The 27,120-nt window shown below is 38.4% G+C and overlaps 8 protein-coding genes across 14 annotated transcripts; 4 read left to right on the top strand and 4 right to left on the bottom strand.

Moving 5' to 3' along the window:
* LOC131670489 (uncharacterized) lies at positions 1–6,434 on the bottom strand. 4 transcript variants are annotated; one of them, XM_058946128.1, is made up of 6 exons: positions 5,988–6,434; positions 4,667–4,949; positions 3,932–4,034; positions 2,996–3,509; positions 2,272–2,425; positions 1–1,811 (listed from the first exon to the last, which is right to left on the bottom strand). In XM_058946128.1, exons 1-6 carry the CDS (start codon positions 6,417–6,419, stop codon positions 1,549–1,551), a joined length of 1,749 nt encoding a protein of 582 aa, XP_058802111.1. In that variant the 5' UTR covers positions 6,420–6,434; the 3' UTR covers positions 1–1,548. The 4 variants fall into 4 exon arrangements, with proteins under 4 accessions (XP_058802111.1, XP_058802112.1, XP_058802113.1 ...); XM_058946129.1 differs by having other exon boundaries at positions 3,032–3,509; positions 5,988–6,294; XM_058946130.1 differs by having other exon boundaries at positions 3,044–3,509; positions 5,988–6,293.
* A 1,856-nt stretch (positions 6,435–8,290) lies between these two features.
* Positions 8,291–11,242, top strand: LOC131670504 (katanin p60 ATPase-containing subunit A-like 1). The gene is made up of 9 exons (XM_058946162.1): positions 8,291–8,840; positions 9,035–9,167; positions 9,241–9,430; positions 9,516–9,606; positions 9,694–9,815; positions 9,890–10,069; positions 10,142–10,397; positions 10,469–10,595; positions 10,677–11,242. The coding sequence occupies exons 1-9, from the start codon at positions 8,582–8,584 to the stop codon at positions 10,873–10,875; spliced, it is 1,557 nt and encodes a 518-aa protein (XP_058802145.1). The 5' UTR covers positions 8,291–8,581; the 3' UTR covers positions 10,876–11,242.
* Positions 11,243–11,282: 40 nt separating this feature from the next.
* On the bottom strand, positions 11,283–12,216 carry LOC131670505 (RNA-binding motif protein, X-linked 2). The gene is made up of 4 exons (XM_058946163.1): positions 12,015–12,216; positions 11,787–11,939; positions 11,573–11,702; positions 11,283–11,508 (listed from the first exon to the last, which is right to left on the bottom strand). Exons 1-4 carry the CDS (start codon positions 12,026–12,028, stop codon positions 11,386–11,388), a joined length of 420 nt encoding a protein of 139 aa, XP_058802146.1. The 5' UTR covers positions 12,029–12,216; the 3' UTR covers positions 11,283–11,385.
* A 988-nt stretch (positions 12,217–13,204) lies between these two features.
* Positions 13,205–15,734, top strand: LOC131670531 (exocyst complex component 3). The gene has a single exon (XM_058946203.1). The coding sequence runs from the start codon at positions 13,480–13,482 to the stop codon at positions 15,718–15,720; it is 2,241 nt and encodes a 746-aa protein (XP_058802186.1). The 5' UTR covers positions 13,205–13,479; the 3' UTR covers positions 15,721–15,734.
* Positions 15,735–16,191: 457 nt separating this feature from the next.
* LOC131670532 (BRISC and BRCA1-A complex member 1-like) lies at positions 16,192–16,963 on the bottom strand (the record flags this gene model as incomplete). The annotated part of the gene is made up of 1 exon (XM_058946204.1): positions 16,192–16,963. A coding segment is annotated over one exon (756 nt), but the record flags the coding sequence as incomplete, so codon positions are not given.
* A 12-nt stretch (positions 16,964–16,975) lies between these two features.
* LOC131670530 (E3 ubiquitin-protein ligase RNF123-like) lies at positions 16,976–22,034 on the top strand. Of its 3 annotated transcripts, none has more exons than XM_058946202.1 (11): positions 16,976–17,426; positions 17,526–17,642; positions 17,724–18,043; positions 18,129–19,064; positions 19,140–19,276; positions 19,346–19,467; positions 19,542–20,674; positions 20,743–21,071; positions 21,145–21,307; positions 21,372–21,506; positions 21,584–22,034. In XM_058946202.1, the coding sequence occupies exons 2-11, from the start codon at positions 17,545–17,547 to the stop codon at positions 21,916–21,918; spliced, it is 3,708 nt and encodes a 1,235-aa protein (XP_058802185.1). In that variant the 5' UTR covers positions 16,976–17,426; positions 17,526–17,544; the 3' UTR covers positions 21,919–22,034. The 3 variants fall into 3 exon arrangements, with proteins under 3 accessions (XP_058802185.1, XP_058802183.1, XP_058802184.1); XM_058946200.1 differs by having other exon boundaries at positions 19,331–19,467; XM_058946201.1 differs by having other exon boundaries at positions 17,511–17,642; positions 19,331–19,467.
* A 40-nt stretch (positions 22,035–22,074) lies between these two features.
* LOC131670547 (sodium-coupled neutral amino acid transporter 7-like) lies at positions 22,075–24,316 on the bottom strand. 2 transcript variants are annotated; one of them, XM_058946225.1, is made up of 5 exons: positions 24,095–24,316; positions 23,820–24,007; positions 23,383–23,743; positions 23,052–23,301; positions 22,075–22,974 (listed from the first exon to the last, which is right to left on the bottom strand). In XM_058946225.1, exons 2-5 carry the CDS (start codon positions 23,917–23,919, stop codon positions 22,315–22,317), a joined length of 1,371 nt encoding a protein of 456 aa, XP_058802208.1. In that variant the 5' UTR covers positions 23,920–24,007; positions 24,095–24,316; the 3' UTR covers positions 22,075–22,314. The 2 variants fall into 2 exon arrangements, with proteins under 2 accessions (XP_058802208.1, XP_058802207.1); XM_058946224.1 differs by having other exon boundaries at positions 24,114–24,316.
* A 2,037-nt stretch (positions 24,317–26,353) lies between these two features.
* Positions 26,354–27,103, top strand: LOC131670525 (cytochrome c oxidase assembly factor 5). Its single transcript, XM_058946190.1, has 3 exons — positions 26,354–26,545; positions 26,787–26,888; positions 26,964–27,103. Exons 1-3 carry the CDS (start codon positions 26,441–26,443, stop codon positions 27,003–27,005), a joined length of 249 nt encoding a protein of 82 aa, XP_058802173.1. The 5' UTR covers positions 26,354–26,440; the 3' UTR covers positions 27,006–27,103.
* The last annotated feature ends 17 nt before the right edge of the window (positions 27,104–27,120 follow it).

The raw sequence follows: 27,120 nt of genomic DNA, 5'->3' as shown, positions 1-27,120 counted from the left end.
TTTTATTTACTCGCACATTAGCTTTGTTTTTTCTTTTCTAATACATTATATAAATCTACAATTTATTCCCCCTATTAACGAGCCAATGATCCCCTAGCCGATTTGGTTCTTTCTATTTGGTTCTCTCTATCTACTTGCGCGCTTTGTATTTTTTTTTTCATTCGCTACATTTAAAAGCTCGTATCTAAAAAGTCTCCCTTCGCTTCGTAGGAAAACTACTTATCAAAAAGATCACAAACAAGATTGTACGGCGTAGAAAAATCGATTTTTTTTTTGTTTTATTTGCTTTGTTTTTTCATCTTTTTCTCTGCATTCGCTCTTTCTTAAATCAACGCAAAACTTTGTTCAATAAAAAACGATTTCGATAGATATACAACATACATAAAGAGTAACCTAACTGAACAACCTAATAACGTAACTTTGGCGTAGAAAAGTAGGCGTGACTAGTAATGTGTTAAAATAGTTTGGTGACCATAAATAAGTAAAAAAGGTAAGAAAGTTGGTTTCTTTACACTTGACATTAAAATTGACAAGAATGATGATGAAGAAGGTACTAGCTAACTGTCACAATAACGACGTTTAGAATTTAAAAGTGTGTAGTGTAAAAAGTAGCAATATCATTTTTGTTTATCTATACATATATGTCTTAGCACGTGGTGTATATCCTTTTTCTCTTTTCTTGTATCATTCACTAATCTATATCGAAGCCAGTTAAAAAATAAATAATTTGCTAAAATTATGATTTAGAATAAATGCGAGTTATGCGATACATACATATGAGGTAAATAGAGAGATTATTAACAAATTAATGAATGAATCTCTTTTGACTTGGAGAGAAGAAACATTCGACGCAAGAAGAAGAAATTCGAATATATTATGTTACGCTCATTCACACTGAATTGTCCATTTCGCATCAACGAAATACCTTAATATCAAAGGCTACAAACTACCATAACAATATAAAAAAATTTTTTGTCTCTCTCTGCTTTTCTTTCGTTTCGTAAAAAGAACGGAATCATCGTTATACAAATGGTCTTTCGCACCTTGTCAGAAATCTAATGACGTATTAGCAGCGTTTTCGTAGCTTGAAAGTGTGTTAGCGATTACTGTGAGGAACGTTGACTGATAGTTCGTTGCATTTAAAAAACAAATCATTTGAGCTTTCTTATAAAACGCCAAACAATTCTTGCAACATGTTTTTTTTTGTTTTTTTTCATTTATTATTCCCGCAATAGCGGCGAGTTTTGCGCGTGAAATTCTACGAGAAAATGCGAGAAATCTCAACGCGTTATTACTTTGCATACATCGTTTAACTCGAATAAATCTCAAGGCTCGCGAACCGAGCTTATTCTCTCTCTCTCCTCTCGATCCGCATGCACTCGCACACGCATACAATATAAAAAAAATAATAAATCCGTCCCAGGCAATCTTCATTCGATGAAGAGCCGAGAGGAGCTTGTTTTTCTCTATCTCTCTCTCTCTCTTTCTCTCTCTCACTCGCACATCTCAGTATCTATGGTCGTCATAGATCCGTTGATCCCGTCGATTCTATATGGTTGGTATGTAAGTACCGGCACCGCGCAGCAGCGTGCAGTCGGGCGGATGCTGGTTGATCGAGTTCTTGCGCGTGCGCTGCTTGCTGCGCGGTAGCGTCGGCTGCAGGTTCAGCGGCGGCAGGTTCGGGTGCTCGATCCTCGTCGGCGAGCTCACGCGGGGCCGCAACGCGCCGCCGGGGCTCGTCGTCGCCGGCAGTGTAGTCGGACCGGCGCTACTCCGTGGCGGCATGCCGTACATGCCCTGCACCGAGAATACTGCAACAAACCATGAAGACGTTAAGGTAGATGCTCGCGTAGCAGGTTGCCGTCCGTAGCACCGTGATCGCGCGGCTGGCGAGTATCCCGCGAACGCCACGGCTCGCATACTCGTCGGTCGCAGCAGCAGCAGCAGCAGCAGGTTGCAGCGCGTCTCTGGCGGTCACAACCCGAACTAAGAACGTTAATCGATAGCGAGGAGCGCGCCAGCGGCGACGTCGTTTACGTGTCTCGCCGTTTAGACCTGTGCACGCACGCAGCCAGCCAGAATGCGGATACACCTTCTCGGCTTTTTGCCTTTTCTTTCGTTTGCATTTCAATCGCGCGTTCTGACCCCCCCCCCACCCCCCATCTTCCGCGCTCCCCCCTCAGCCCACCCTCATGCATAATTCAGCGCGCGCGCAGCCCCGAAACTTAGGTCGCGGCTAATGAAATAAGCCCCGTGCGCCCGCGCACTTACTTGGATCGCACGGCTCCAGCACGTCGTCGAGCTGATAGTACTCGCTCTTCATCGAGTGCGGCTCCTCGTAATCGACGAAAGCTGTGTTGTCAAAAGCCTTCTCGTCCTTCGGCCGAGTCATAACAGGCGACGGTGCGGGAGGCTCATTGTAAGTCTGCAAAGATCGACACTGTCAGTGACGGCCGTGTGGCGTCCGAAGGTTTTCTCTCTCGAACGACACCAAACAGTGATTACACGTGGATGCAGATAGGAAAGTGTTAAATGAGAGTATAGGCATGTCGTGCGAGAAGCCAGGCTTGTTGTGCGCAACGCACTACGTTCGCGATCGATCAATTGTCGCCGGCAAGCTGTCGTGCTCCGAACGCGCCGTGCCCGTCAATTGTCAGCAACGTGCGTGCGCGACGCTCGCAGGCGTCGGACGACCGATTCGCGAGCGCTAAGAGTAAAAATGAGCGAGAAATCAATCGCGAGCGCGGCGGATAAATGACATCGGCTGAATAGTGGCCGAGCAGCGACGGCAGAAATAGGCCAAAGATCAAGTCGGAAAAGAAAGAGCGGAACATCGGCGGAAGACAGGCGTGCACAGAGATAGCTTCCGAAAGATAAAAAGTTGGTAGACAAATAGATAGAGATAGAGAGATACACACAAACGTACACACACGCACACACACACACATCTAGAGCGTGCGAACAGATCTAAATTGCGCTGGCAGTGGGCTCTTACATCCGAGTGGTATGACAAATAAATTGTTGGAATTGCCTTGAGGTTTACATGTTCAGACGGGCTCTCAGGGTAATGTCTCCTACTGTGATCGTGGTGCTGGTGATGGGCCAGGCCGAGCATGCCGCCGGCGACGTAGGAGGAGCCAAGGGCTTGCTGCGAGGGCGGCGGCGGCGGCGGCGGTGGCGGCGGCGGCGGCGGCGGCAGCTGCGGCCCGTGGCAGACGCTGCCGATGGTCTCGTAGGTGTGCTCCTCGAGGTAGTGCCTGGTGGTACCGCGCGGCGTGAGCGTGGCCCACATGACCCGCGAGTCCTCCTGGCCGCAGGGGTACAACACGGCCGCCTCGTGCTGCAGTCTGGCTATGGTCCTGCTGCTGAGGCAGGGCCCCGTGCCGCTCGTCGTCGTCGTCTGCATGCTCGAGCTCGCTGTCGAGGTGGACAGCGTGCTGTTCTTGTTGCTGCGGCTGCTGCACTGCGACGCGTCGTCGTTCACGTGACGGCTCACGTCGTCCGGCTGTCTGTTGCCATGCGCGTTTCGTAGTCGTTGTCGTTGTCGTCGTCGTCGTCGTCGCCGCAAAAGCCCAAAGCGCAAAGACACGCAATACACAGAGAGAACAGATCTTTATGATGATATGAATATGTACTCGCACCTCCACGTACTCCCCGATACGAATATGCGTGTGCCAAAAAATATCGATGCGGGATTATATTGAGAGACCAGCGAAAGGGAAGTAAGAGGGCAAAAAATACAGTGACAATATCGAAGAACGCTGTGCTATATACACTTATATCAATGATATCGATTTCATGACCGATCGTACGCGATCGAAGCTAAGTAAGCGAGTAACGACGATGTAATGCTTAGATGACGACGACCATCATGTAGATCATGTAAACGATCAGCATATAGATAAACCATCAAGAAAGCGTGAATACTTACAGTTTGCACTTGATCAGCATCGCCGCGAGCACAACGCCGATCAGTATAACGCCGACGCACGAGGATATTAGCACCAGAAGCCACGTGTCGTCGAGCATGCTACCTGCGAATTTCCAAGCAGCACCAAAGAGTATTAGTCGCAGTGCTCGGTCGCGTCGCTCGCGCACGCCAAATGTTAACCCTCGCGGGATGAGAAAATGAACTGCCGCCGACGAAAAAGAATCAACAGTGCCGCGCGGCGTCGCTCTTTTATGCATGGCGACATGCCTTCTCACTCGCACGCCCCCCCCCCCCCCCCCCCCCCACCACGGTATCGCTCAACCATCGAGATCTTTACTGGCGATACCTACGCCTACACTCCTTTTCACATCCAGCAGATATGAGTTTCTCGCGCGCGCCTCGATCACTGATCTCCCCTCGACCTTTCCGTTTTCCTCCTCTTTTCCTTGCTCCAGCCGTCCGCGTTGATTTTGGATCTCGGAAAGAGCGAGGGGCCGGGAACGCAGCCGCGCTCATGCACGCGGAAAGGGAAACAACAACAAGCCGAGCCGGTCGAACAGAGAAACAAAACAAATCCGATGACAGAGGTGATCCGGCAGCGAAATGCGCCTGCACGCGACAGGCCGCGCGCGCGGCGCGAGCGAGGGTGAGGGGCGCGCGGTCCGGCCGGGAAAAGCAGCCGTGCGGCGCGTCGGGGGAGGGACAAGAAAAACAAGGGAGCAATCGTGTACGCACCTTGCTGCGGTACCTCGACGTAGTGGACGCCCTCGGCACGCCACTCGCACGAGTGCCGGCAGGGGCTGCTGTTGAAGCGATTGTCGAGCAGGGGCAGGCCGGAGGATCCGCTGAGCGCGCCGCTCGGGTAGTAATCGGCCAGCAGGAAGGCCGGCACGGGCGGCGGTGGGATCTGCAGGATCGCGTTCGGTGGCGGGCCTATCGCGCACCACGAGCACGTCGTCGAGTCGTCCGCCGAGTCGTTGACGGTCATCGTGCCGCTGCTTGCCACCTCCGCCTCCGACTGAAACAGCCACGCAACCTCGTCATTCCTCTGCCTCTGCGGCGCTCGGCGGCAACGCAGACGTGCGCGCACACGAGCAGCAAACTCTTGCCGCTGACAGAGGCCATCAATTGATGTACCATTGACAGTCGGCTTTTAGCCGCGCGGCGGCAGCGTCGTTAATGGATTTTTGATGATACGATGTGTGCGACGCGTGTGCACGTACGTCCCAGAGCCCCAGCGCGCGGATCATTATAGCCCCATTATTTTTCGTGTACGTTTGCAGCGGCAACTACGCGCAACACGCTCGTGCGCGAAAACTGTACGAGACGCGGGGGTTCTCGCGCGCGCCGTCGAGGCGTGAAGAAGAGCGTTTCGGTGTGAAAAATGCAGGCGGATAAATCACGCGCCACTGCCTCTCTCGCGAGCCAAGTGCTCCGCGCGCGAGTTGGTAAATCAGTAAGCGCGGAGAGACTGAGATAGCGAGTCTCACTGGCTCGCTGACACACATCCGACGGAGGGCTTTAGACTCCTGACGTAGCAGCTCGACGAGCGCGTCGACGACTACGTCTCTGCGGCCGCGTTATATTTAAACGGTCGCGTACGTAAGCACACTGTCGTAGTTGCTCTTCACCGACACTATTTCCGCGTGCGAAGCCAGCCTCGTGACGCATGTGCTCGCGCGCGCGCCACTCTCTCGAATTCCTCGCGGCCCCGTGCAGCTTCGCCTCCTCTCGCGCCCGGGAGATGATCGGCCGCGCGAGAATCGAGCCTTCGCGTCCTTGCGTTTCTTCGTCTCGGTTTCGATCAACCAACCACCCCACACGCTCCACTGGCATTCGACGTGCACGCACACTCGCGCGCTCTACACCCGCGCGCAATCAATCGAGGAAGAGAGAGAGAGAGAGAGAGAGAGCACACGCCGAGACCAAAACAAGGCGAACGCTCGCACCGCCAAAGCTCGCTCCACCAAACAACACAGGTCCGAGCGGGATTCGGCCCGGCGAGCCCGAAACGAGGTGGAAAGCAAGCTACCCGCAAAACGGGCAGCACACTCACAAGGCTGGCCGCGTCTATGGAGTCTGCATCGCAGCGGCAGCGGCCGCGGCAGCAACAGCAGCGGCGACAGCACGGCGAGCGAGGATCAGCGCGACAGCCGTCGCTGGAGCGGCACTCGCGCACACGACGCCTCGCTGCGCTAAGTGGCGGCGGGCATGCCAGTGGAGGCTGTTCTCGCGTCGAACGCCGCTCTTCACCTCGGCATACTCGCGGCGAGCGTGTGCCAGCAGCGCGACGGCGACGATTCACGCCAGTGCTCCGCGCCGTCCGTCTGTATACAGACGAGAAGAGCCGTGCGCGCGCGCTCCCCCACGGCGCGAGCGAGCGAAGCAGCCAGCCAGCGAGCGAACGAGCGAGCGAGCGAGCGAGAGAGAGAGGGGCGCAGATCGAACCGGGACGCTCTTTTTCTGGTGCGCGCGCGGGCCGGAGCATCTGCGCCGTGGGCGCAGGCGCCGGCCGAAAGGATAATATTGAACCGATGCGCGCGGCGCGCAGCGCGCGCTGCGCGCGCTCCCGCCGCGTACGCGCCGCGTGCGTGGCGCGCGTGCGGCGGCAGCGGCCCGAATCCCTATCCTATTAATTGGGCACCCGCACCCCCGCCCTCTCCTCGCACCTTCGGGCAGCTGCTGCTCCGCGCGACGGCCGACGCGAAAGCCCCGGCGCGGCGGGGGCGGACGGCAAAGTCGTCGTAACTGGCCGATTGCTGTACGCGCGCGCGTGCCACTTTGCTTCTTTTATTGCGCGGCTTTACGATGTTTGAGCGGAGGTGTGAGAATTAATGGGTCGATCGGTGCCGGGGCTTACGACGATTTCCGAGTTTCTCTCGCTCGAGAGAGATCAGCTGCGCGCGAGCATTTACGGGATTAATTGCGGCTGCCGAGTTTATGGCCGAGGGACCGGGGGTGGAATTCGGGAAAAATGGGGAGATCGACGTGCACGGTGCCGATTAATAATCACGATGATCCGAGCCTTCGGGGTTGCCGAGCCACGGGCGTGAGTGGGGCGAGAGTGGAGGCACTAAGTGCTCCCACGATGCGCTCATATAGCTAATCATCCTATAATGTAAACCGTCTCCTCCGCAGTGATTACTATTACGTAGTGGCTGTTGCAACTCGAGACACCACTCGCTGCCGGGCGCAAGCATTTTCAAAGGAATGGATACAGAGTCCGGCGGCGGCAAGCGGCGCGCTGCACACACCCGATAATGCAAACGAGGCGCGTACGCGTACGAAAGCACAGCGTTCAGGTGATCGCTTACGCGAGAGCGCGCGACAATTTATGCAAAATCGTCTTTACGTAACGCCCCGCTGCTCGTTTCGCGGCATAGTTCTCTCTCGCGCGTACCGCGCGCGGCTACGCCTTCGTGGAGCGCACAAGGTAAAAGTCGTGCGGCGGAGCCGTCGCGTTTTTTGTCACTGCAAAAGGAAGCGAACGAGTGTCGCTCGCATGTCCCTCATTTACTCGCTCGCGCGCGAGTGCGTGTCGCCAAACCACCTCTCTCTCTCTCTCCGCGCTGTTGTTTGACAAGCGCCCCCCCCCCCCCCCCCCGAAGCTGAAAGGAGAAAAGGAAAGGGATATTGTCGCACGCGCGCGTTAACTGCTGTGACACACTGGATTACTTGACGGCAAATTTCTCAACGACGCTTTTCGATCGTGATTTTTCTAATTACTCTTTCTTTTTGTCGATCTCGATGGGTGTTTGATCGCTTTACGAAATGAGATCCGGCGAAAGGAGAAACGCGATAATTATATTGAATGTCGGGAGAGCCCATACAAGCCCATCAAACGCGAAAAAATAGAGGCGAGTGCGCGAATGCCAGTGAAGACGTAAAACTACTCCCAACAGCCGTGAGGTATTAAAGAGAAAGAGAGAGAGAGAGAGAGAGAGAGAGAGAGAGAGAGAAGTCGGTCGGCAATTAAAGCGGCAGAAAAAGAACGAGTGTCTCGACATAGCTGTTAAATCATTCACCTCAGCTCCCGCATCCAAATACGATCGATCCGTAGCGTTCCGCTCTCCTCTGCCAGCTCGCGACAATTTATAAAGTTTCCTTGGCGGTCGCACAAGGCAATCATCTCTCGCTCTTTTTTGACCTTCCCCCCGCATTTGGCTCCTCTAACGTAATATTCAACAAAAAAAAGAAAGGAAAAAGAACACACGAACCATTTAACTTTATCGCGTACATATGATGCACACATGTAGCTGGTCTACCTTCTTCTCTTGCGTGTGTGCGTGTGTGTCAATTCCCTTCTCTTCGTGTGATCTTGCTACATCTCAGTATCTTTCACACACGCACATACGAGCTCGTCCCGTAAACGCCACCATCTCTCTCTCTCTCGCACGCTTTGTCGTGCGCTTATACACACACATACTTGAGTTTAGAGTCACGTACGAATAAGAGGATAACAAACAGTTAATGCACGTTGTTCCGTTATAGTACCTACGACAACGACAGTTATCGCACGAGCGTTATTAAATGCTGTCGTTGTTATCCGAAAAGTGTCAGAAGGAAACAAAGTCTACGAATGAATCGTAGTCGTAGTCGTAGTACGACGAGCTGCCTGCCTATTTCGGGAAGTTAACCTTGAGTGCAAGGATGTCTATTAGCGAGATCTGCGAGAACACCAAACTCGCCAGGGAGATGGCACTTACTGGAAATTATGACACTTCTGGAGTTTATTACCAAGGTGTTGTCCAGCAAATTGGCAGGTTACTATCTAGCATCGTCGACGCCAGCAGAAAAGCCAAATGGCAGCAAGTACAGTCACAGATCGTTCAGGAGTTTGAAAAAGTCAAGGCCACCTCCAGCACGTTGCAATTATTTAAAGTTGAAACACACAGTGATAGGCTCATTGGTTCGTTTTGAATAGCTTTTATTGTTCAAAAGAAATTGTTTGAAGGTTGCTTTGTGTTGGTTATGTGCAGTGTTTACCTGCTCGATAACTTTTCTTTTTATCGAGGTCCAAATTGACAGCCTTCAAATTCTTTCTGCTACAATTGTTTATGTGTACAAATTATAATGGTTTATTTATTAATATGTTGTGTATAGCTCCAGCATGTATATCTTATGAAGAGGCAGCACAAAATACTGCACTCTGGTCATGTGGACCTTCTAGCAATTGGACACCTACTCCACCAAGAGATCCGGATGTATGGCCACCATTGTCACCTACAGAACAAAAGTGAGATATTTTTTTTATTTATGTAGAATAGATTTTTGTTGAACAATAATTTATGAGTGTTTTTTCAACATAGAAATTCAAGAATACTGCCAAGAAATCAGCAACAAAAGCCACCAAATCGATCCAACATACGTAAGCCTAGTATAACATCTGCTAAGAAAACAGATGTTAAACCAACAACTCGCAATAATCAAAAAAATAATGGCACTGATGATAAGAAAAATGTTAATTCAAACAGTGTAAAGAAAGATGATGTAAATAAGGTATAGTTAATTTTATGTAATACCCTCATAATGTTATCATCGAGTGTAGTCAATATTTATTCTACATTTATTATTCGTATTGTAGGATAAACTAGAAGGAGAAAAGACAGATGTGGAAGTTGAAGAGAGAAAGTTTGAATGTTCAGGCATTGATCGCGATCTTGTAGATACATTAGGTATAACAGCAACTAAATATCCATATCGCTTTTAATACTTTTAATTTGAGTACTATTTAATGTTTTCTTAAATATTTTCATTCTTAGAACGGGATATTGTACAGAAAAATATTGATATTCATTGGGATGATATAGCTGACTTGCATGATGCAAAGCGCTTATTAGAGGAAGTAGTTGTTTTACCAACCTTAATGCCAGACTTTTTCAAGGTAATTGATAATATCACTTTAAAATTTTTTTTATTTAAAATAAGTCATAGAAAAAATAATTCTAAATATTTCAGGGCATTCGAAGACCTTGGAAAGGAGTTCTTATGGTAGGTCCACCAGGTACTGGAAAAACTATGTTAGCAAAAGCTGTTGCTACAGAATGTAGTACTACTTTTTTTAATGTTTCGTCTTCAACATTAACATCTAAATATAGAGGAGAGTCAGAAAAACTTGTTCGGCTTTTGTTTGAAATGGTAAGATCTAAATTTCCTAGAATTTATTAATATACTGAATTCTAAAAATAATTTAATGTCTATTATTTGTAGGCACGGTTTTATGCGCCTAGTACAATATTTATTGACGAGATCGATTCTTTGTGCTCGCGACGAGGTTCAGAGTCTGAGCACGAAGCATCAAGGCGAGTAAAATCTGAACTTCTAGTTCAAATGGATGGTATAAGTTCAAATAATGAAGATCCTACTAAAGTAGTTATGGTTTTGGCAGCTACAAACTTTCCCTGGGACATTGATGAAGCTTTAAGAAGGCGATTAGAAAAGCGAATATACATACCTTTACCAAATCGTAAATATAATTCCTCATAAAGTTTTGAAATAAACTGAAAGGTTTTTAATAACTTTAAAAAAATATTTTAGGTGAAGGAAGAGAAGCATTATTAAAAATTAATTTACGAGAAGTTAAAGTAGACGAGTCAGTCAATCTTAGCGATATTGCCGAAAAATTGGAAGGTTATTCGGGAGCAGATATTACGAATGTTTGCAGGTATTTTAAAATTCGTTAAATTAAAAGGAGAGTTATAAAAGTAAAATATGTACTATTCTTATTTCTATTGAACATTTTTAGAGATGCTTCTATGATGTCTATGCGAAGAAAAATTGCTGGTCTAAGGCCGGATCAAATAAGACAGTTGCCAAAAGAAGAACTTGATTTACCAGTATCTGCAGCGGATTTTGATGAAGCAGTAGAAAGGTGCAACAAAAGTGTATCACAAGAAGACCTTGAAAAATATGAAAAATGGATGAACGAATTCGGTTCGTCTTGATACCGTAGCTCTTGTGCATAATTATTGGATTTACAAATGTATTTTTTTACCAAAGGCAGTATCAGCCTCTATTATAATGTGAAAAAAGACAACCAAATTAATCCAAATGCCTATTATTAACTAAAAAATATCATTTTAAATGTAAAATATGACTGTCGTGGGACCAGTAACTTCAATCATCAATGTGAAGGGTACCTACCTATTTTATGCTATTGTTGAAGCATATATTACAAGTAATTTGCTTGCAATTTGTACTTAAAGCTATCCTTCGCATAGGTTTTCATTCAAGTTTCATGGTCTGACATGTAAAATTTGACTACGCACAATTAAAAAAAAGTATGTTATACATTTTTAATTCTTTTATCTGTTAGTGAATAAATTTAATTATTATAAGTATAAATGTTTATTTATATATTTTTAAGTAATAAAATACCATCATGTTATAACAAAAATAAATTCATTTTTTATTGTAGAGAAAGTAACATAAATTTTAAGTAATTCTAAGCAAACTTAATTAAATTTTGGCCCACATCCTTCCTTTATTAATTTTTTTCTTTCTTCATCGGTTTTTTTCGTTATTGTTGGAGGGGTATAATTTTTAGCATGATCCACCCTGATTGTCCTTCCTAGAATCTAATTACAACAATAGATTATTAAATACTTATTGAAATCAGCAATAATATAATAGCAACTTTACCTTTATTCCATTCAGGTTGTCAACTGCAACAATTGTACTGAGTTGGTCTTCATAACAGAGAAAACCATAACCTTTAGATCTACCTGTTTCTTTGTCTCTGATTAAGTTTAGATTGACAGGTTCTCCATACCTATAAATTTAGCGCACATATTTTATTCAGTTTCATTGAAATGATTTAGTAAATATTATAGCATATTAATTATTAAAATTTTACTGCGAAAAGATAGTAATCACGTCGCCTTCAGTCAGTTCAAAAGGTAGTCCTCCTATAAATATCCATGCACTGTCGTTATAGTCATCATGCCAGGATGTTTTTGTATTTGTATTTAATTCCTGAGCACTTAGTTTCGTTACATTTTTAACATTCCTACAATAACAAATTGTTAAGATGTAAATTTTTAAATGCAATCTGTGTATTCATACTGATATATAATTTACTTACGTCAAAGGATTCATAACTGAGTTTAACAAATATTGACTTATTCAAAGTAAAGAGAAAACTTTGAACTCGAATTTTTTTTATATTATTATAATAATTAATGCATAAAATACATGAAGATATTTTTTATAAAACTCCATTCACTGTGATCCATGAATAGTGAAGGCAACTATGTGTATAATATTATATTGGTTGCGCGGCTGCAACTGCGCAATGTGCAATTGCTACTGCGCAACCGGATCCATGCATCTCAATAAGACCTCTGAAAGATAGTCACGTGGTACAACAATTCACGTGTATGTTACATACATACATACATACTACACGCATTTGGTTAGACGCGCGAAATAAATCGTTACATTACATTTTAAATTGCATTTTAAGATTATGCTAATTATTCATTATTACTAATTAATAATCTGATTTTGTCAACTGTAAAAATCTCAAAATTATTGTCGTTATGGTAATAGTAATAATAACAATAATGCAGAATAATCATGTCAGAGTTGGAAAATTCGTTAAAATAACCATTTTGAATGTGATAAATTGTGAAGTTTAAATATACGAAACATAAATGTTTTATAATTAAATCAACTTTCCGATTGCAAACTATAACTGACTAATGTCGTAAATAATCAAGTGATAAGTCAATTAATTATTTTGTACGAAAATAACAAATTAATTTAAATTTTTAACTTTAAAATCTTAACAATCAATTTTAAATAATTTTATTCATTTCGTCTTAGCCGTGAAAAGTCAACTACAGTTTGCTGTTTATAGCTGTATATATTATAGTTAATTTATGAATAAGATTATACATCTCAATATGTTATAGGAAGTAATAATATTTGACAATTTTTTCTATATTTATGTATTTTAAATTATGAAATAATTTTCTTATTTCTCTCAAACTTTAGTTGATTATTTAATATTCAAATTAGACAGTTATAAAATTTTTAAATTATATAATCATATCATATGTTTCATTGTGTATTGGAGTATTTAAGTTCGTTTGCAAGAATGTTAGTTTATGAACAGCCTATATAAGTTGACACACAAAAAAGAAAAATGCGTTCATGACACAGATAAAAGTGTCATGAACGCACGAAACGTGTCTAAATAGTATAATTACGAAAGTGATACCAAGCATACCGTAAGTGTACAACTTATTGGCTTATATTTTAACATGGCGTCATATTGGAGGCGTTTTTGATTGGTTCACAACTGCAAATTGTATATAAAGTACACCAATTGTTTACTTCGTGGATGTGATGGGCTACAAAAATTCTATAAATCTACTTGATAACTGTCAAGTCTTTCAACAATTAAAGATTACATATTTTTACACTTTTCACTTATCATTAGCAAATGGTCTATCGTTACACGGTGTTGTGTTGCGTTAATTATTTTGTTTCAATTTTTTCTCAATTTTAATGCTTGACTCGAAATTTACAGACAGCATATTATTATGTATGATCTAAAAAAATTGGAAGAAGACGCCAAAAGTGCAGCCACAAAGCATGTCATTAATATGCTGCAAAGACCAGGTCAGTTGGAAAAAGTTGATCAATATAAACGCCGGGTTACCAGAAAGAAAACGTCAGTGGAAACCATGCTAAAAACTGCAATGCAAAGTCAATTGGACGGTGTAAAAGTAGGTTTTGATCAGTTGCAAAAGTCTTTGTCTAGTATTAAATTAATCAAGGAAGAGCTAGATTCTGTTGGGAAATTGTTTGAATCTGCACCAACATTTAATGCTAAATTACAACAAGTTCAGTATGAAAATATGCGACACTCTCAGTATGTCACAGCCAAGGAGAATTTAAAGCACATATTTACTGTACCTGAAAGTGTAGAACGCACAAAAGCATGGATTAATGAAGGTAAATTGCTGCATGCTCATCAAAGCTTGATGGATCTGGAAAGTTCTAGAGATGATTTACTGTATGAGTTACATAAATTACCTAATGAGAAACCAGCTGATAAGATTATGCTAAAGGCATATTTTGAGGATGTAGAAGATCTTTCTCAAAGAATGGAAAAACAAATAAGATTAATTCTTAGTAGAACACTAAATACTGTGAGAAAAGAACCAACTATAATTGTCACAGTGTTGAGAATAGTTGAACGAGAAGAAAAAGCGGACCATTATGCAGTGCAAAGGCATAAACAAACTGGATTTATGCCTCCAGGAAGACCAAAAAAGTGGAAAAATATTGCTTTTGAAGTATTGGAAAAATCAGTAGCAAATAAAATAGAAGGTACCCACATAGATCAGAGAGCCGATACTAAAATGTGGTTGGTGAAATATCTTGAATTAATAAGAATACTTTTTGTGGAAGACCTAAAAGTTATAAAAACTTTATGTGTTCCTTGTTTCCCACCATCATATGATATTGCTAACACACTGATTCAAATGTACCATACAAGTTTATCTTTACACTTGAAAGATATTGTTAATGAGGGATTGGAAGGAAATGAATATGTGACTTTACTAGGATGGATAATGAATACATATAATGGACCTGAAATGATGGGTATACCGGAATTAAAAATCAATGTCGATGAAATTGGACCATTACTGAGTAAAGAAATTTTAGATGATTTACAAGATAAATATTTGAAAAATGTGTTGCAAAATTTTGAAGATTGGATGAATAATACATTGGAAGGTGAAAAAAATGACTGGTGGAAGAAAGAATTATCTGGTATCAATGTACATGAAACTTACCATCATACTTCAGCTCCTGTTATCATTTTTCAAATGATTGGACAAAATCTTACAGTAACTAAAACTATAAGCCAAGAATTGACATCAAAAATGTTAATTCTTTGCATTGCTCAAGTTACTAAGTATGGCTTCAGATATAGACCAGCAATAATGGAATTTAAAAGTAAACATTTTGAGGATCGAAGTCAAGTACTTTATTTCACTCAACATATGATTGCTGTTGTTAATAATTGCTTGCAATTCATAGAATTAGCGCAACAAATGAAACAGCAATATTGGATGATCAATACTAATGTTGAAATTGCAACTAAATTTGAAGAACTTGTTGATAATTATCAGAAACTTCGAAATGAGGCAGTGTCAATTTTACTTGAAGAGTCATTCCTGGATTTAGAACAACATTTCCATGATTTATTAACTCCAAAATGGATGTCATCTCCAATTCCTGTTGAAACAATTTGTGTCACTTTAGAGGATTACTTTCAGGATTATAATCATTTGTCTCCCAAAAATTTTGAATATGTCATAACAGAGGCACAAAATTTGATTGCAAAACGATATATTTCAGCTATGTTACAACGTAAAATTTCATTGAAAACTTATGATGAATGTTTGACATGTACGTCAAAAATAATAAGTGAAGCTGAAAAATTAAAAGCTTTCTTTTCAAGACTTGCACCTCAAGTAGAATTAGATTCTCCATTTGAAATTATCAAACGTCTTGCAGAAGTATTAAGATGTGAAGATTCTGAAATTCTTTCTCTCGACTTGCATTCATTAGTAGAAAAGTATCCAGACATTACTGATGATCAATTAGTTAGGCTTCTTAGCCTTCGTGGTGACATATCAAGAAGTGAAGCAAAAGAAAAAGTCTCTTATATACTTGAAGCTCAACGTAATAGAAGAACTGTTCAATCTAATCCCCGTAGTATATTCAAGCACATTATAATCCAAGACAGTTTTTTAAGTTGGAAATAGTAATATGATTATGTATAACAATGTTTTTATTTAAAAATATGACAAATTTGTTATAGATCATATAATTTATAATATGTTAAATTTGAGACCTCGGAAATTTGTAGATGTAATCAGTTTTTTAAATATTAATCTAAAAAAACGTTAACAATAATATTGCATAATTAATTATCAAGAATGATATTAATATTATTAGCGTGTTAATGAAAATATTTTTTATATTTTAATTATTAATAGGTGAGTTGTATCAAAATTTTACAGATGGATAAAAAAATGAATAAAATTGATAACAAATCATTTATTATACACTAGTAATTTTTCAATTTATACATTGATATCAAAATATATCATGTATTTACCATTTTTTTCGTAAAAAGTATTAATTTAGCAAATTTATACATTATTTATCATGACATGAATAAAATAAAATGTATAGTTTTAAATTGTAGAAGTTGATCATTTTATAAAAAATATGAGAGGTAGATCTTAATCATTTTTCAGATGCAGCTTTTTTCTTTGATTCTTCAAATGCTTTGAGTATCATTGGATGGATGGCTGTATTGAATTGCTTTAAAGGAACACGTTGTTTTGGATGAGCAAGAAACTTCCCCATTAAATTATGTAGTCCTACAGCATCTCTTGATACTTCCATAATATATGAAGTATTTCTAATGTCTAATTTTTTAAGTTCAATGTAAATTTCTTCACATTTGTGTTTTTGACAATTTAACTCATGTATGTACAATACATCAAAGTAAAAATTTGAGTTCTTGATAAGTTCCTGCACAGAACTATCGGCCAAATTAAATCTTGGAATAATATTAGATCGAGTGTACAATAATATTACCCTAACCACATAATCATCAAGTAATTTTTTATTTTCTGATACCTGTTGATGCACTATATTAAAAATTGGTTGTATATTAAAATATTTTTCATGTTTGACATTGCTTTCTTTAATGGCATCTAATGATGGAATTATGTCTTCTTTTTTAAAATTAGAATGCCAATTAACGTTTTGAGAATCCAATGTCATTATGGCAAATTCATTTCTTAAATTAAATGATAACTTGTTGTGTATAAATATTTCACTTATACGCTTTGTCATCAAAAGTGAATTGTATTTATCACCATTTTTTGTTTTGAATCCAGTTGAATTGGGTTCAATAACTGTGTCAATTACTAAAATAATTTTTTCCGCTACGTCTAATGGAATATCCATACTGACAGTTTTATTATAGCTAAAATTTTTTACACGTTAGCAATTAATTTTATTATAACACACAAGATATAAAACAAACCATGATATAAATTATTTCTCTCGATGAAAAACCAGGTCTTTACAGATTTGGTACTTATCAAAACAGCTGTATATACAATTAGTCAATCCGTGTGTGGGAAGTACGTAGCTACCTTGTGGAGATCACATACATATATATGTGATGTGAAATGTAAGCCAGTGTTGTTGCGCGTAGTACAAAATCGGATGGACTATTTTTATTAAATCATGTCAATCTTTTACCATATAAGACAAATTTTACAGAGTATAGTCAACGAGTCTGACATTCGAAATTAATGAATTCTCAATGGAAACTAGTCACGATCATTATCTACAATGTAAATCAACGAAAATAAGTTCCAACAAAACCTCGAACAGAGTATTCTAACCTGAAATGTGTTTAATATGTTTACATTTATTTTGTTTTTAAGTAAGTATTTGTTTGCGTATGTGTCATTTCAATGTCGTCATTCATGATTGAAAAGCAATAATCTGTTCGCATATTGAATGATAGTTACGCTTTTTATAGGTATTTTTAGTGAATCAAGATGAGTTTGACAGATTTGGTATCAAATATTTTTGGGCCAAATTATTTTCAGGATCTAAATTCCTTAAATCATGATTCAAGTAATAAAGCAAATGCTGAGTATGTATATTTAATAATCCACATGATAAAACAATAATAATAATTCAAAGATGAAAGTATTTATCTAACTTCATATTGCAGAATCCAACAGATAATAAATATTATTGAGGAACATGTGAGTAATACATTTATGAAAGATTTTGTAAATAATGTAGAAGATACAAGAGAAGGAAGACTTGGGCCAAAACTTGTCAGATTAGATACTTCTAGTTACCATGGCTTATTTATAGCGTCTCCAGACAGACTTGCTGTTCATTCGCAAAGTAATTTCAGTACATTGAGAGCAAATACTGGTGTCTTTCAAGGTAAATGGATGTATGAAGTTCAATTAGGTTCAAAAGGTGTCATGCAAATTGGCTGGAGTACAGTCCAGTGCAAATTTAATCAAGAATCCGGAGTTGGTATGTCGTGCTTTTACTTGTGATATTTAGCTTTTAGAGATAGCAGTTTAGTATGTTATGATTACATTTGGTGGTTTGTTAACAGGTGACATTATCAATTCATATGCATATGATGGCAATCGAGTGAGAAAATGGAATGTGTCAACGCACAAATATGGAGAGTCTTGGCTTACTGGGGATATCATTGGATGTACAATAGATATGGATGAAGGCACACTATGTTTTTACAGAAATGGAAAAAGTTTAGGTGTGGCTTTTGAAAATATATCAATGGGCCCAGGTATTGTTTATTTTCCAACAGTCAGTTTGGCATTTGCTCAAAATCTGACTGCAAATTTTGGAACAACACCAATGAGATATCCTGTAGAAGGTTTTCAATTACTTCAAGAAGCTCCAGTTTATCAATTGCAAATATCAAAAGCACTTTTCCAATGGCTGGAAGCTTTACTTTTGCAATACAGAGACATAGATGAATTCGAAAAACAATACAAGGAAGAACAAATTATAAGTGTCAGAGCCTTTTTGGCATGTCTAGCTAGAAGCATTTTCAAACAAATTGGTCCACTTATTGCAATACCTTTTATTACTCAAGAGATTTTTGTGCCATTTATTAAAAAACTTGCAAAAATTGACAGTACATTGATTTACAACTGCTTAGATCTTATGTGGACATTTTCAGAGAATCACGAAATTAAGAGCTGTTTAGAAACTACTGTTGCCTACATGTCTTCTGTATTTCGTCAAGTTTCTATAGTTCTAGAATATCCTGACCAACGTACAATTCTGGAGTTACTGAACTGTTTGTGTCAACACACCAGAACTAGGCAACATCTATTGCAGTTTATTTTATTTGACAAAGTGAAATTCGCAAATTTCGTTCACGTTAAGCCATTAGATGAAGACTGTTTTAGTAATGTTGTAAATAAAATATGGTATGATACCAACCCCTTAGATCCGTCAATTGAAGCAAATAAAGTGCAATATTTAAAGGCTTGTGATAAAATAAAGTATTGGGCATCAGGTACTTTCTTTTTCTATTTATTTTAGTACAATTCATATAGTATATTGCTAAATAAACTATTTTCTTTTGCTATAGAGGTGGAAGCACTCCAGGTGGAGCTTTTGACAATACTTTTAAATAATAATGATGGCAGTGCGACCACGCCTACTTCAAGAACAATGTTTTTAAGAAAGTTTCGACGTTTTGTTCAAGAAAATTTAATGTCTGGGCGTGTAAGTTTCATTTCCTGAACATTGAGTTAATTGGTCTTTATGCAAAAAATTTAGTCTGAACTTTTTCAGCCTATGTCGATGTATCAGACTTCATTACCGCTAACACTTTGCTGTTTTCACCGTCTATTGGTGGCTTTTAGAATTTTGTGGGATAATGAAATTGGAACAAATCTACACTATATACCCTGCAGGTTTATAAAACTTTCTCTACCTTCCACTATAAATTTATCTTTCGTTTATCTTATGTAAATATTCGTTATTTCAGAGCATTCTGCGACGCGACGATTGATTATTTAGGAATTGATAGACTAGGTGGAGTGATATCTCACCTCAACAAAACGTTCCGAAATGACTTACTCCAAATCCTTGGCAGCGATCACGAAGTTCTTAATGAATCCAACGAATCGCAAGCAACGACGAACACGCAAGAGGCAAGCGTCAGAGTTGTGGATTCACCTGTATTTTCAGTTTTCGTCCGAATGATGAACATGAATTCTATAAACGTTGGAGGATCAACACTTTTAGAAAGAATAGGATACCTTCCTTACTCCAGAGAGGATAATTCCCCAATGAACTTGGGTTCGGTAGACTCAGCTGTTTCTTTATTCGAATTATTAGATGGAATTATTTTATTTTATCACGCTGCAGCGAAAAAGCAAGTTGCCAAAGTGGCAAGCATAAGAGAGATCATGTTAGAATATGCCGTAGCTATCTCAGACTTGAAGACACGTTTAGATTTGGTGAAAAATTTGAAGGACGACGAGTCTTTGAGCGTGCAATTACAATTACAGAAAACTATTGACATTTTTAACAAAAAATTGAGTGAACAGGTTCGCCACATGGCTTGGGTCAAGGCTGTTGTATACTCAGAGGAGAAGCAGGAGCGTTTAGTTTGGTTGTTGAAAATAGTATTACTAACGTTGCAAAATGCTAGCGGGAGTGGAAATCTTTTCAGTTTTGTTCCAGAATTCTATTTAGAAATTTTAGTGGATTTGATCAACAATTTGAAAACTCACATGCACCCAACAGTATCCATAGAAAATATTCCAGATTTTCAAGAACTTTTGAAAGACATCGCTCAATTTTTATGTGATCATTATAAGGATGATCGTATTGTCAATGCGAATTCGAAGGACACGATGATTTTAATGCTGGCTGGTTTCGCCTCCAATCCAATAACACTCAACGCGTTAGAAAGTGTTTCTCGAGAATCGAGATTGAAGATGGTTTCGAATTTGATCAGATCGTATGAAAATAGAGCTTGGGCACAGTCAAATTTTATTTTGGTGAGATTTTGGCAAGGTAATGGTTTTGCATTTCGCTATGATAAAAGTCCACATCTTAATAAAAAAGTTGGACCAAAAATATTAAATTTAGAAGCAACGTCGCAACCTCTGCGTAAGTCGAAACTTTGTAAAAGTCATTTTGCAATTGTAGATTACTAGTAAATATTTTTTTCATTTTAGAACCGTGCCCATCTTTGGTATTCCAAGGTCACATAAAAGAAGTTCTGATGAACAACAATCAAGCAACTACGTTGTTTTTGAATTCATTATTAAATCGTTTGAACTGGGCATTCTCCGAATTCATTGGAATGATTCAAGAAATTCATAATGCGTCGTCAAGGCCAGAGCGAGTGTTCATTGAGTCGCGACAATTAAAAAAGTGTGCCACTTGCTTCGAGTTGGCTGTTTCGCTATTGAGGGTTTTAGAAATGATTGCTTCCTGCGCTCCCGATGTGTTTTGCGACTTTAATTTGTCATCTAGTGAGAATCTTCTTGCCAGGTTATCTCAGGTTGACGAAGTTTTACAAATTACAAGTTTGAAATTTATTAGAAAATATGTGTATAACAAGGAGTTTTTTACAGTTACTCTGTCAAATATTAAATCGAACTAGTATGCAGACCAGTTCTTTCCAGCACATTGTGTTATTAGATATACCAGACCTTCAGACAGTTGATCATTTTCCAATTTTAACTGCTGTTATGGGAATAATTATAGCTTTATTGAAAGATGATTTGTCATTGACTGGTAATATTTTTAAGTTAGTTTTAGTTCTATCTAAATGAATTAATAATTATATTGTTTATTGCAGAGTCAGACGAAATTCCTACAGTGACAAAAGTCTTATTAACTGAACCTAGCTTCCAAATGGCTTCTTTGTATTTTGTATTAGGTGATGTGAAAAATACAAAAATGAAAAATTTAAAACCCTTTTCATTCCAAAATTGTAAGTATCTTTAATGCAATTATTAGAATAGTATACTTTTATATACGATATACCTGATGAAAACTTCATTGTTCAAGATCAAGGCCCAGATGGAATATCACAGACGGAAATAGAAACAGTGAAGAAAGTTATTCAACACTTAGATATTGCTCGTACGAAATTACCATTAACGGAGACTCCCTGCAGCGACGACGATCTCTGCACGATATGTTACGCTTATCCGATAACCGCATGCTTCAAACCGTGTAATCATTCTTCTTGCCGCGCTTGCATAGACAGACACCTTTTGAACAGTAGAAATTGCTTTTTCTGCAAGGCAACAATCAATCAAGTCGTAACGACCGAAGGCAAAGTTTTACACGAGTTCTCCAGCGACTCGTCGACTATCGATTCCATGGACTCGGACGCGTAGCAGCCTTAAAAAACAACAAACTAAATTTATCTTGTTATCTCTGTGAAGTTAATGTTACTAACGTGAAATTTTAAGAGGACGACGGTGGTTGTAAAATAATAAAAAACGCTCTTTAAAAAAACAATTTCAAATAAAACTTTTATTTCATTAATTAAAAAAAAACTATAATACATTGTTCAGTTCTTTTTTTTTATTGCATTTTTGAAGTAGAAAAATAGGAGCAACTATATATATATACGTATATATACACACGTCAGTCTTTGTGTTTTCAGATCCAATCTCATACGTGACCCGTGCGAAAAAATTATCAAATTAAAATTTCTTTTCGTATAAAATTTATCATGATTAACAGTGATGCCAATAGTTTCTCATTCAGTCAAATTAATACAAAGTTGTTCATGTACACAAACTTGTGCCTAATTGTGCTTTGAAACCGGTAACCAAAGGACGCTGTAGTGGTTTTTTTTGTAAATCCTGAAGAGCTTCTGTAAATACTACTCCACAAACGAAAGCTCCCATCGCGGTTAGCAAAATAGCAAATATTATTAAAAATCTATCTTTGTTTAAATACAAGGAAGGATCCTTATATAAAATACTTTGGAAGAGACATATTCCTGGAAACACAAATATAAATGCAGCAGATAGGGAACCCATCATATTAATGAGTGGTGCTATGTCTGGTACTAATATTGCGATAACTAAACATAGTGTAAACCATATGATTGTTATCGCAAATCTAATTATAAAATGACAATCGACATCTTTACCAAATAAATTTAAAATTGCATCTCTTCCACAGTACAAAACAATAGGATAAGTGGTAAAATTTTTTACTGCTATTGCTATTATTGCAATTGTGAGTGTTGTACTCTTATCTGTGTAGCCTTGTAAAATATCACTTGGGACTTTTCCTATACCAAATGTTGCATATCCAAAATAGCCAACTATAGAGTATGCAAAAAAGCAGATGACCATACTGATTACTGCACAGTATGTGAATTTTTCAATTTTTCTGTCTTTCATGCAAGCATACGTAGGTATGGCAGTCATGTGGCACTGAAAAAAGGACATTAAAAAAATTAAATCAAACTTTCTAAATTATTAATGTATTTTAATAATTTTTCAAATCATACCTGGTATGCAAAACAGATGATTGGCACTATTTGTAAAACTTGGGTGGGCTCTTCTGGCCAAATGTGCACTGGCTTTGAAGGCAACTTATGATGATCTAAACTTTCATAGATTATCAACCAAATGACATAAATAATTGTAACACAGCCAATAGAGCTGGCATAGTTCAAAGCATCAAGCCTTTTGAAAAATGACAAAGGCAAAATAAAAATAACACTTGTAAGACATGTTATGAATGTCCTTGACAAATACCTATATTACATAAAATTTATAATTAATCATACAAAAACATGTTATTAAATTATTTTTATAAAAATTAATAATATTTTCTACCATGTATGGCAATAATCCATGCCAAAGTAAGTGGCAAAAACTCTATCAAATTGATCTCCTATAACTATCAAAAAAGTAACACAGCATCCAAAACTGTATATAGCCACACATATTCCACAGAAGAACAATGACTTTTGACCACATAAACCTGCAAAAGCACCTTGCATTGTTGTGGTATCTGTGACATCGCCACAGTTTGCTAGAATAACTAAGGTCGTAGTAATGAACACAAGGAAGAACAATTGAGCTATTATTGCTGTTGCAACCCCTCCTGACTTATCAAATGCTTCTGGAAAGTTTAATAGTCCAGCTCCCAATGTGGCATTGATCATTAAAAATATTGTACCCCATGACCCAGTTCCTTAAACATAGAATACTTTCTGTTAAATTAAAGAACAGGAATCTCAATGCTAATTATCTTTGAATAGATTACAAACCTGTTCGTCGATGAGACATTTCTCTAGAAGGGCTTACTGTTGATAAAACAATTCCACTGTTGATGAGACCATCTTCATCCTCTTCACTGATGTAACTCATTTTTACAGTTGAATTAAATTAAATCAAACTAGCTATTTACTCGTAGCTCAACGAACAAAAGAGAAAGTGTGATGCATATTTTTCCCCACTGTTGAGTACGTAAAAAGAGCATAGGTCAAATGACGAATCAAACAATTAATTAAATAAAACGTTAGATAATATTAGTCATATTTACAGTAGTTACGATTGCATACATTTATATCAAATTAGCTACCGTCAACATTTCGATAATCTCTTGTGGACAGCAAACGCGTGCAACAGATAATTCTACTGAAATCCACTTTGACTTTGACAATTCACTTTATGAAAAGTAATTTACGCATTTAATTCTTCTATCTACGAAACAAACAATAACAGTGGAAAGTGGAATGTAAGACTGTAAGAGGATGAAACATCACGTCAAGGGAATATTCTATCAAAATAAATATGTGTGTATGTAACTGTTACCAACGTAAATATATTTACACGACTTTATATTATCTATAATAGCGTATCTATATCAGCTTCTGAAAAGTTTGAAGCTAGAATATCATCTTATTTGTTTAGACAAATTTGAGCGATATAACTTGAGTTAATTCTTAATTACCACTTAATTTATATTTTCAAGTAAAGATCTAACATCCAATGAATATTTCGAGTTTTTTTTAAACAATTTGAATTCGACTTTGTGAAATTAAATTGGCAACAATGCCTAAATCATACGCGCAGTCGCAATCATCACTATTACGCAGCGTTGCTGCTCGAAAATTTTTTCTCGGAATCCCTGGAAATTATTGCATTACGTTAAATGGGATAATTTTTAAGGACACTGAAAAAAATTTTCCAGCGGCAACGCTGCTATTACGTTCCCAAAAAATTAGGCATGAGTGTTGGTTATTGGAGTCGAAATAAGAGACCCACCGCCATTCAATTAATCTAATCTAGCTGAAATGCTATCAAAGCCACGATGGCTCAGGATAGAACACCGATTTTTCATGTATAGATATCCGCGGGGTTTGATTCCCGGCGGGTACCAATGACTTTTTTCAAAAAAAGTGTATATGCCAAAATTAATGTGGCTCTGGTCTGGAGGTTCGGATTACATCTTAAGCTGTAGATCCAGTATCCGGGGATGGGCTTCCCGGGTACTTTAGGAGTCATTTGCCATTTGTCTTTCCTTAGAACACGATTAAATTACTATAAAAGCAGTCCGAATGTTTCTCGAAAAGACCCCCTCCCCAACTTATAACGAAAAAAATCTTAGAGAGCCACCGCCATCTAATAAACCTAAACTTAAACCTAGGGAGTCGTCTATTGAAGCTTCATTGCCGTCACTGAGATAATTAAGGCATTTAAAACAGTATTTATATTTTCTTCATGCATCTAAAAATGGAGCAGTCAAACAAACGTCAGGAAGAAGAAGCGAGGTGTGCGCTATTATTAAAGCAAAATTGAAAATAACCTTATTACAAAAATAATATTTACATATAAATATTATTTTGTATACGCACAAAGTAATTTAACAACTGTCTTCATTAATTCGATCTATAGCCATTTATTTGATATTTTACAATATTGAAAATATGTAATTTATTCATCAAGTACCTATATTTTTATCTGCATTTATCCGCATAAAGCATTGGAAATATTTGAAGACAAATCATGAACCTAAGTGTGAACCACTACACCAGAATTAATATACTTATGTTAACCGTAAAAAATCATTAAAAATATCTAGTAATTATATTTTAAAACAGTACTTATACATACTAACATCCTATGTATTTATTATTTATAAAGTATTGTAAATTATAAGTTTGCGCAACAAGAAATTTCAGAAATTCTAATTGATTTCGTAATTTTATACAAATTTGAAAACTAATTAAATTTTTCTTAAGGGGACCAGCCGGTGTTTAATAGTAAAAATTGAACGTTTTCTTTGTTAGCGTATAAACGTTCTCCTAATAAAGATATCATCATGAAACTTTTTACATCTTGAAGGACTCGGTATGACCTTTTATTTTCTTGCTTGTAAGTCTCGAAATCTCATTTAGAGGCTCTAAAACAACAAAGGGAAAAAAGTTCCCTTAATAGTAACATTTTTTGTTGTTGAAAAAATTGATTTTACGACGTCTTTTTGAACGTTAGAGTGAACGAAAATAATTTTTGAAGGACTCATTGTTTTTGTTAGGACCTGAATTGTATGGAATGAGTAATGAATGGATCCAATTTTCAAAAAAATTACTTTCTCATGTTTTTCGACCGGTTTTCGAATTTTATTAAGAAAAAATAATTCATAATTTTGGGAAAACTGTTTAACAATCATCAAAAAATAATTTTTATGAAAATCGGCTCCACTCATATATAGTATAGATATCCTAGCTATATATATTCGTCATTACGCTTACCTCGTTTTGAATTTGATCGGTAAAAGCGATTGTTAGGTTATCGAACATGCGTGCTAGGTGTTTTTAAAAAATCAACAATAAGGTCTGAAAAATAACGTGTTAGCAAAATATTTATTTTTTGTGTTAATTTTGAAATGGAGTATTCTGAACCAAATGAGAGGCCGAAAGATGAATCAAGGTGTGGTGCTCTTCGAGCGCAATTAAAAATGTGTTTATTAAAAACAGATTGCTGCAGAGTTGTGAGTGATTGATTTAAATATAACCTCAAAGAAAATATCATTTTATTTATTGTTTTTAAAGATTTCAATATAAAAATTACCAAATATGCTAGTATACAAATACCATTTGTCTTACTTTATATTTGTACCTCTTTAATCGTTTATATCAGAATAATTTTCGGATGACAGTTTATTAATAAAAATTGATTAAGAATGTGTAATTGGCTTATTAATTACTATACATGATTTGTACGATTTTCAGTATAAAATAACGCCTCGAGAGTGCTTACTAACACATCACGAGTCTGTACCAGATGAATGCTACTTATTAAGAAATACGTTTTTTGAATGCAAAAGATCTCTTGTGAGTATATTTGAGATATTAGATATATTGTTACTATACAAACAATTGTTGTAATAACTTTGTCAATTGCAATAGATTGATGCAAGAAGACGATTCAGAGGTCCGAAAGGAGTATAACTTTCAAATTATAAAAAAACACGTGCATGAAGGTTGTTGATAATGTAATCATCTTACATCATAAAGAGAGGACAAAAGATTTAAGGTAATGATTTTGGAGTTTAAACAAAGGCAA

Source organism: Phymastichus coffea, unplaced genomic scaffold, assembly GCF_024137745.1.
Source record: "Phymastichus coffea isolate CEN01 unplaced genomic scaffold, Cenicafe_Pcof_1.1 PCOF00111, whole genome shotgun sequence".
In the NCBI taxonomy this organism is placed as follows: domain Eukaryota; kingdom Metazoa; phylum Arthropoda; class Insecta; order Hymenoptera; family Eulophidae; genus Phymastichus; species Phymastichus coffea.
Note: the sequence above shows the minus strand (reverse complement) of the source record. Positions and strands in the feature narration are given on the sequence as shown.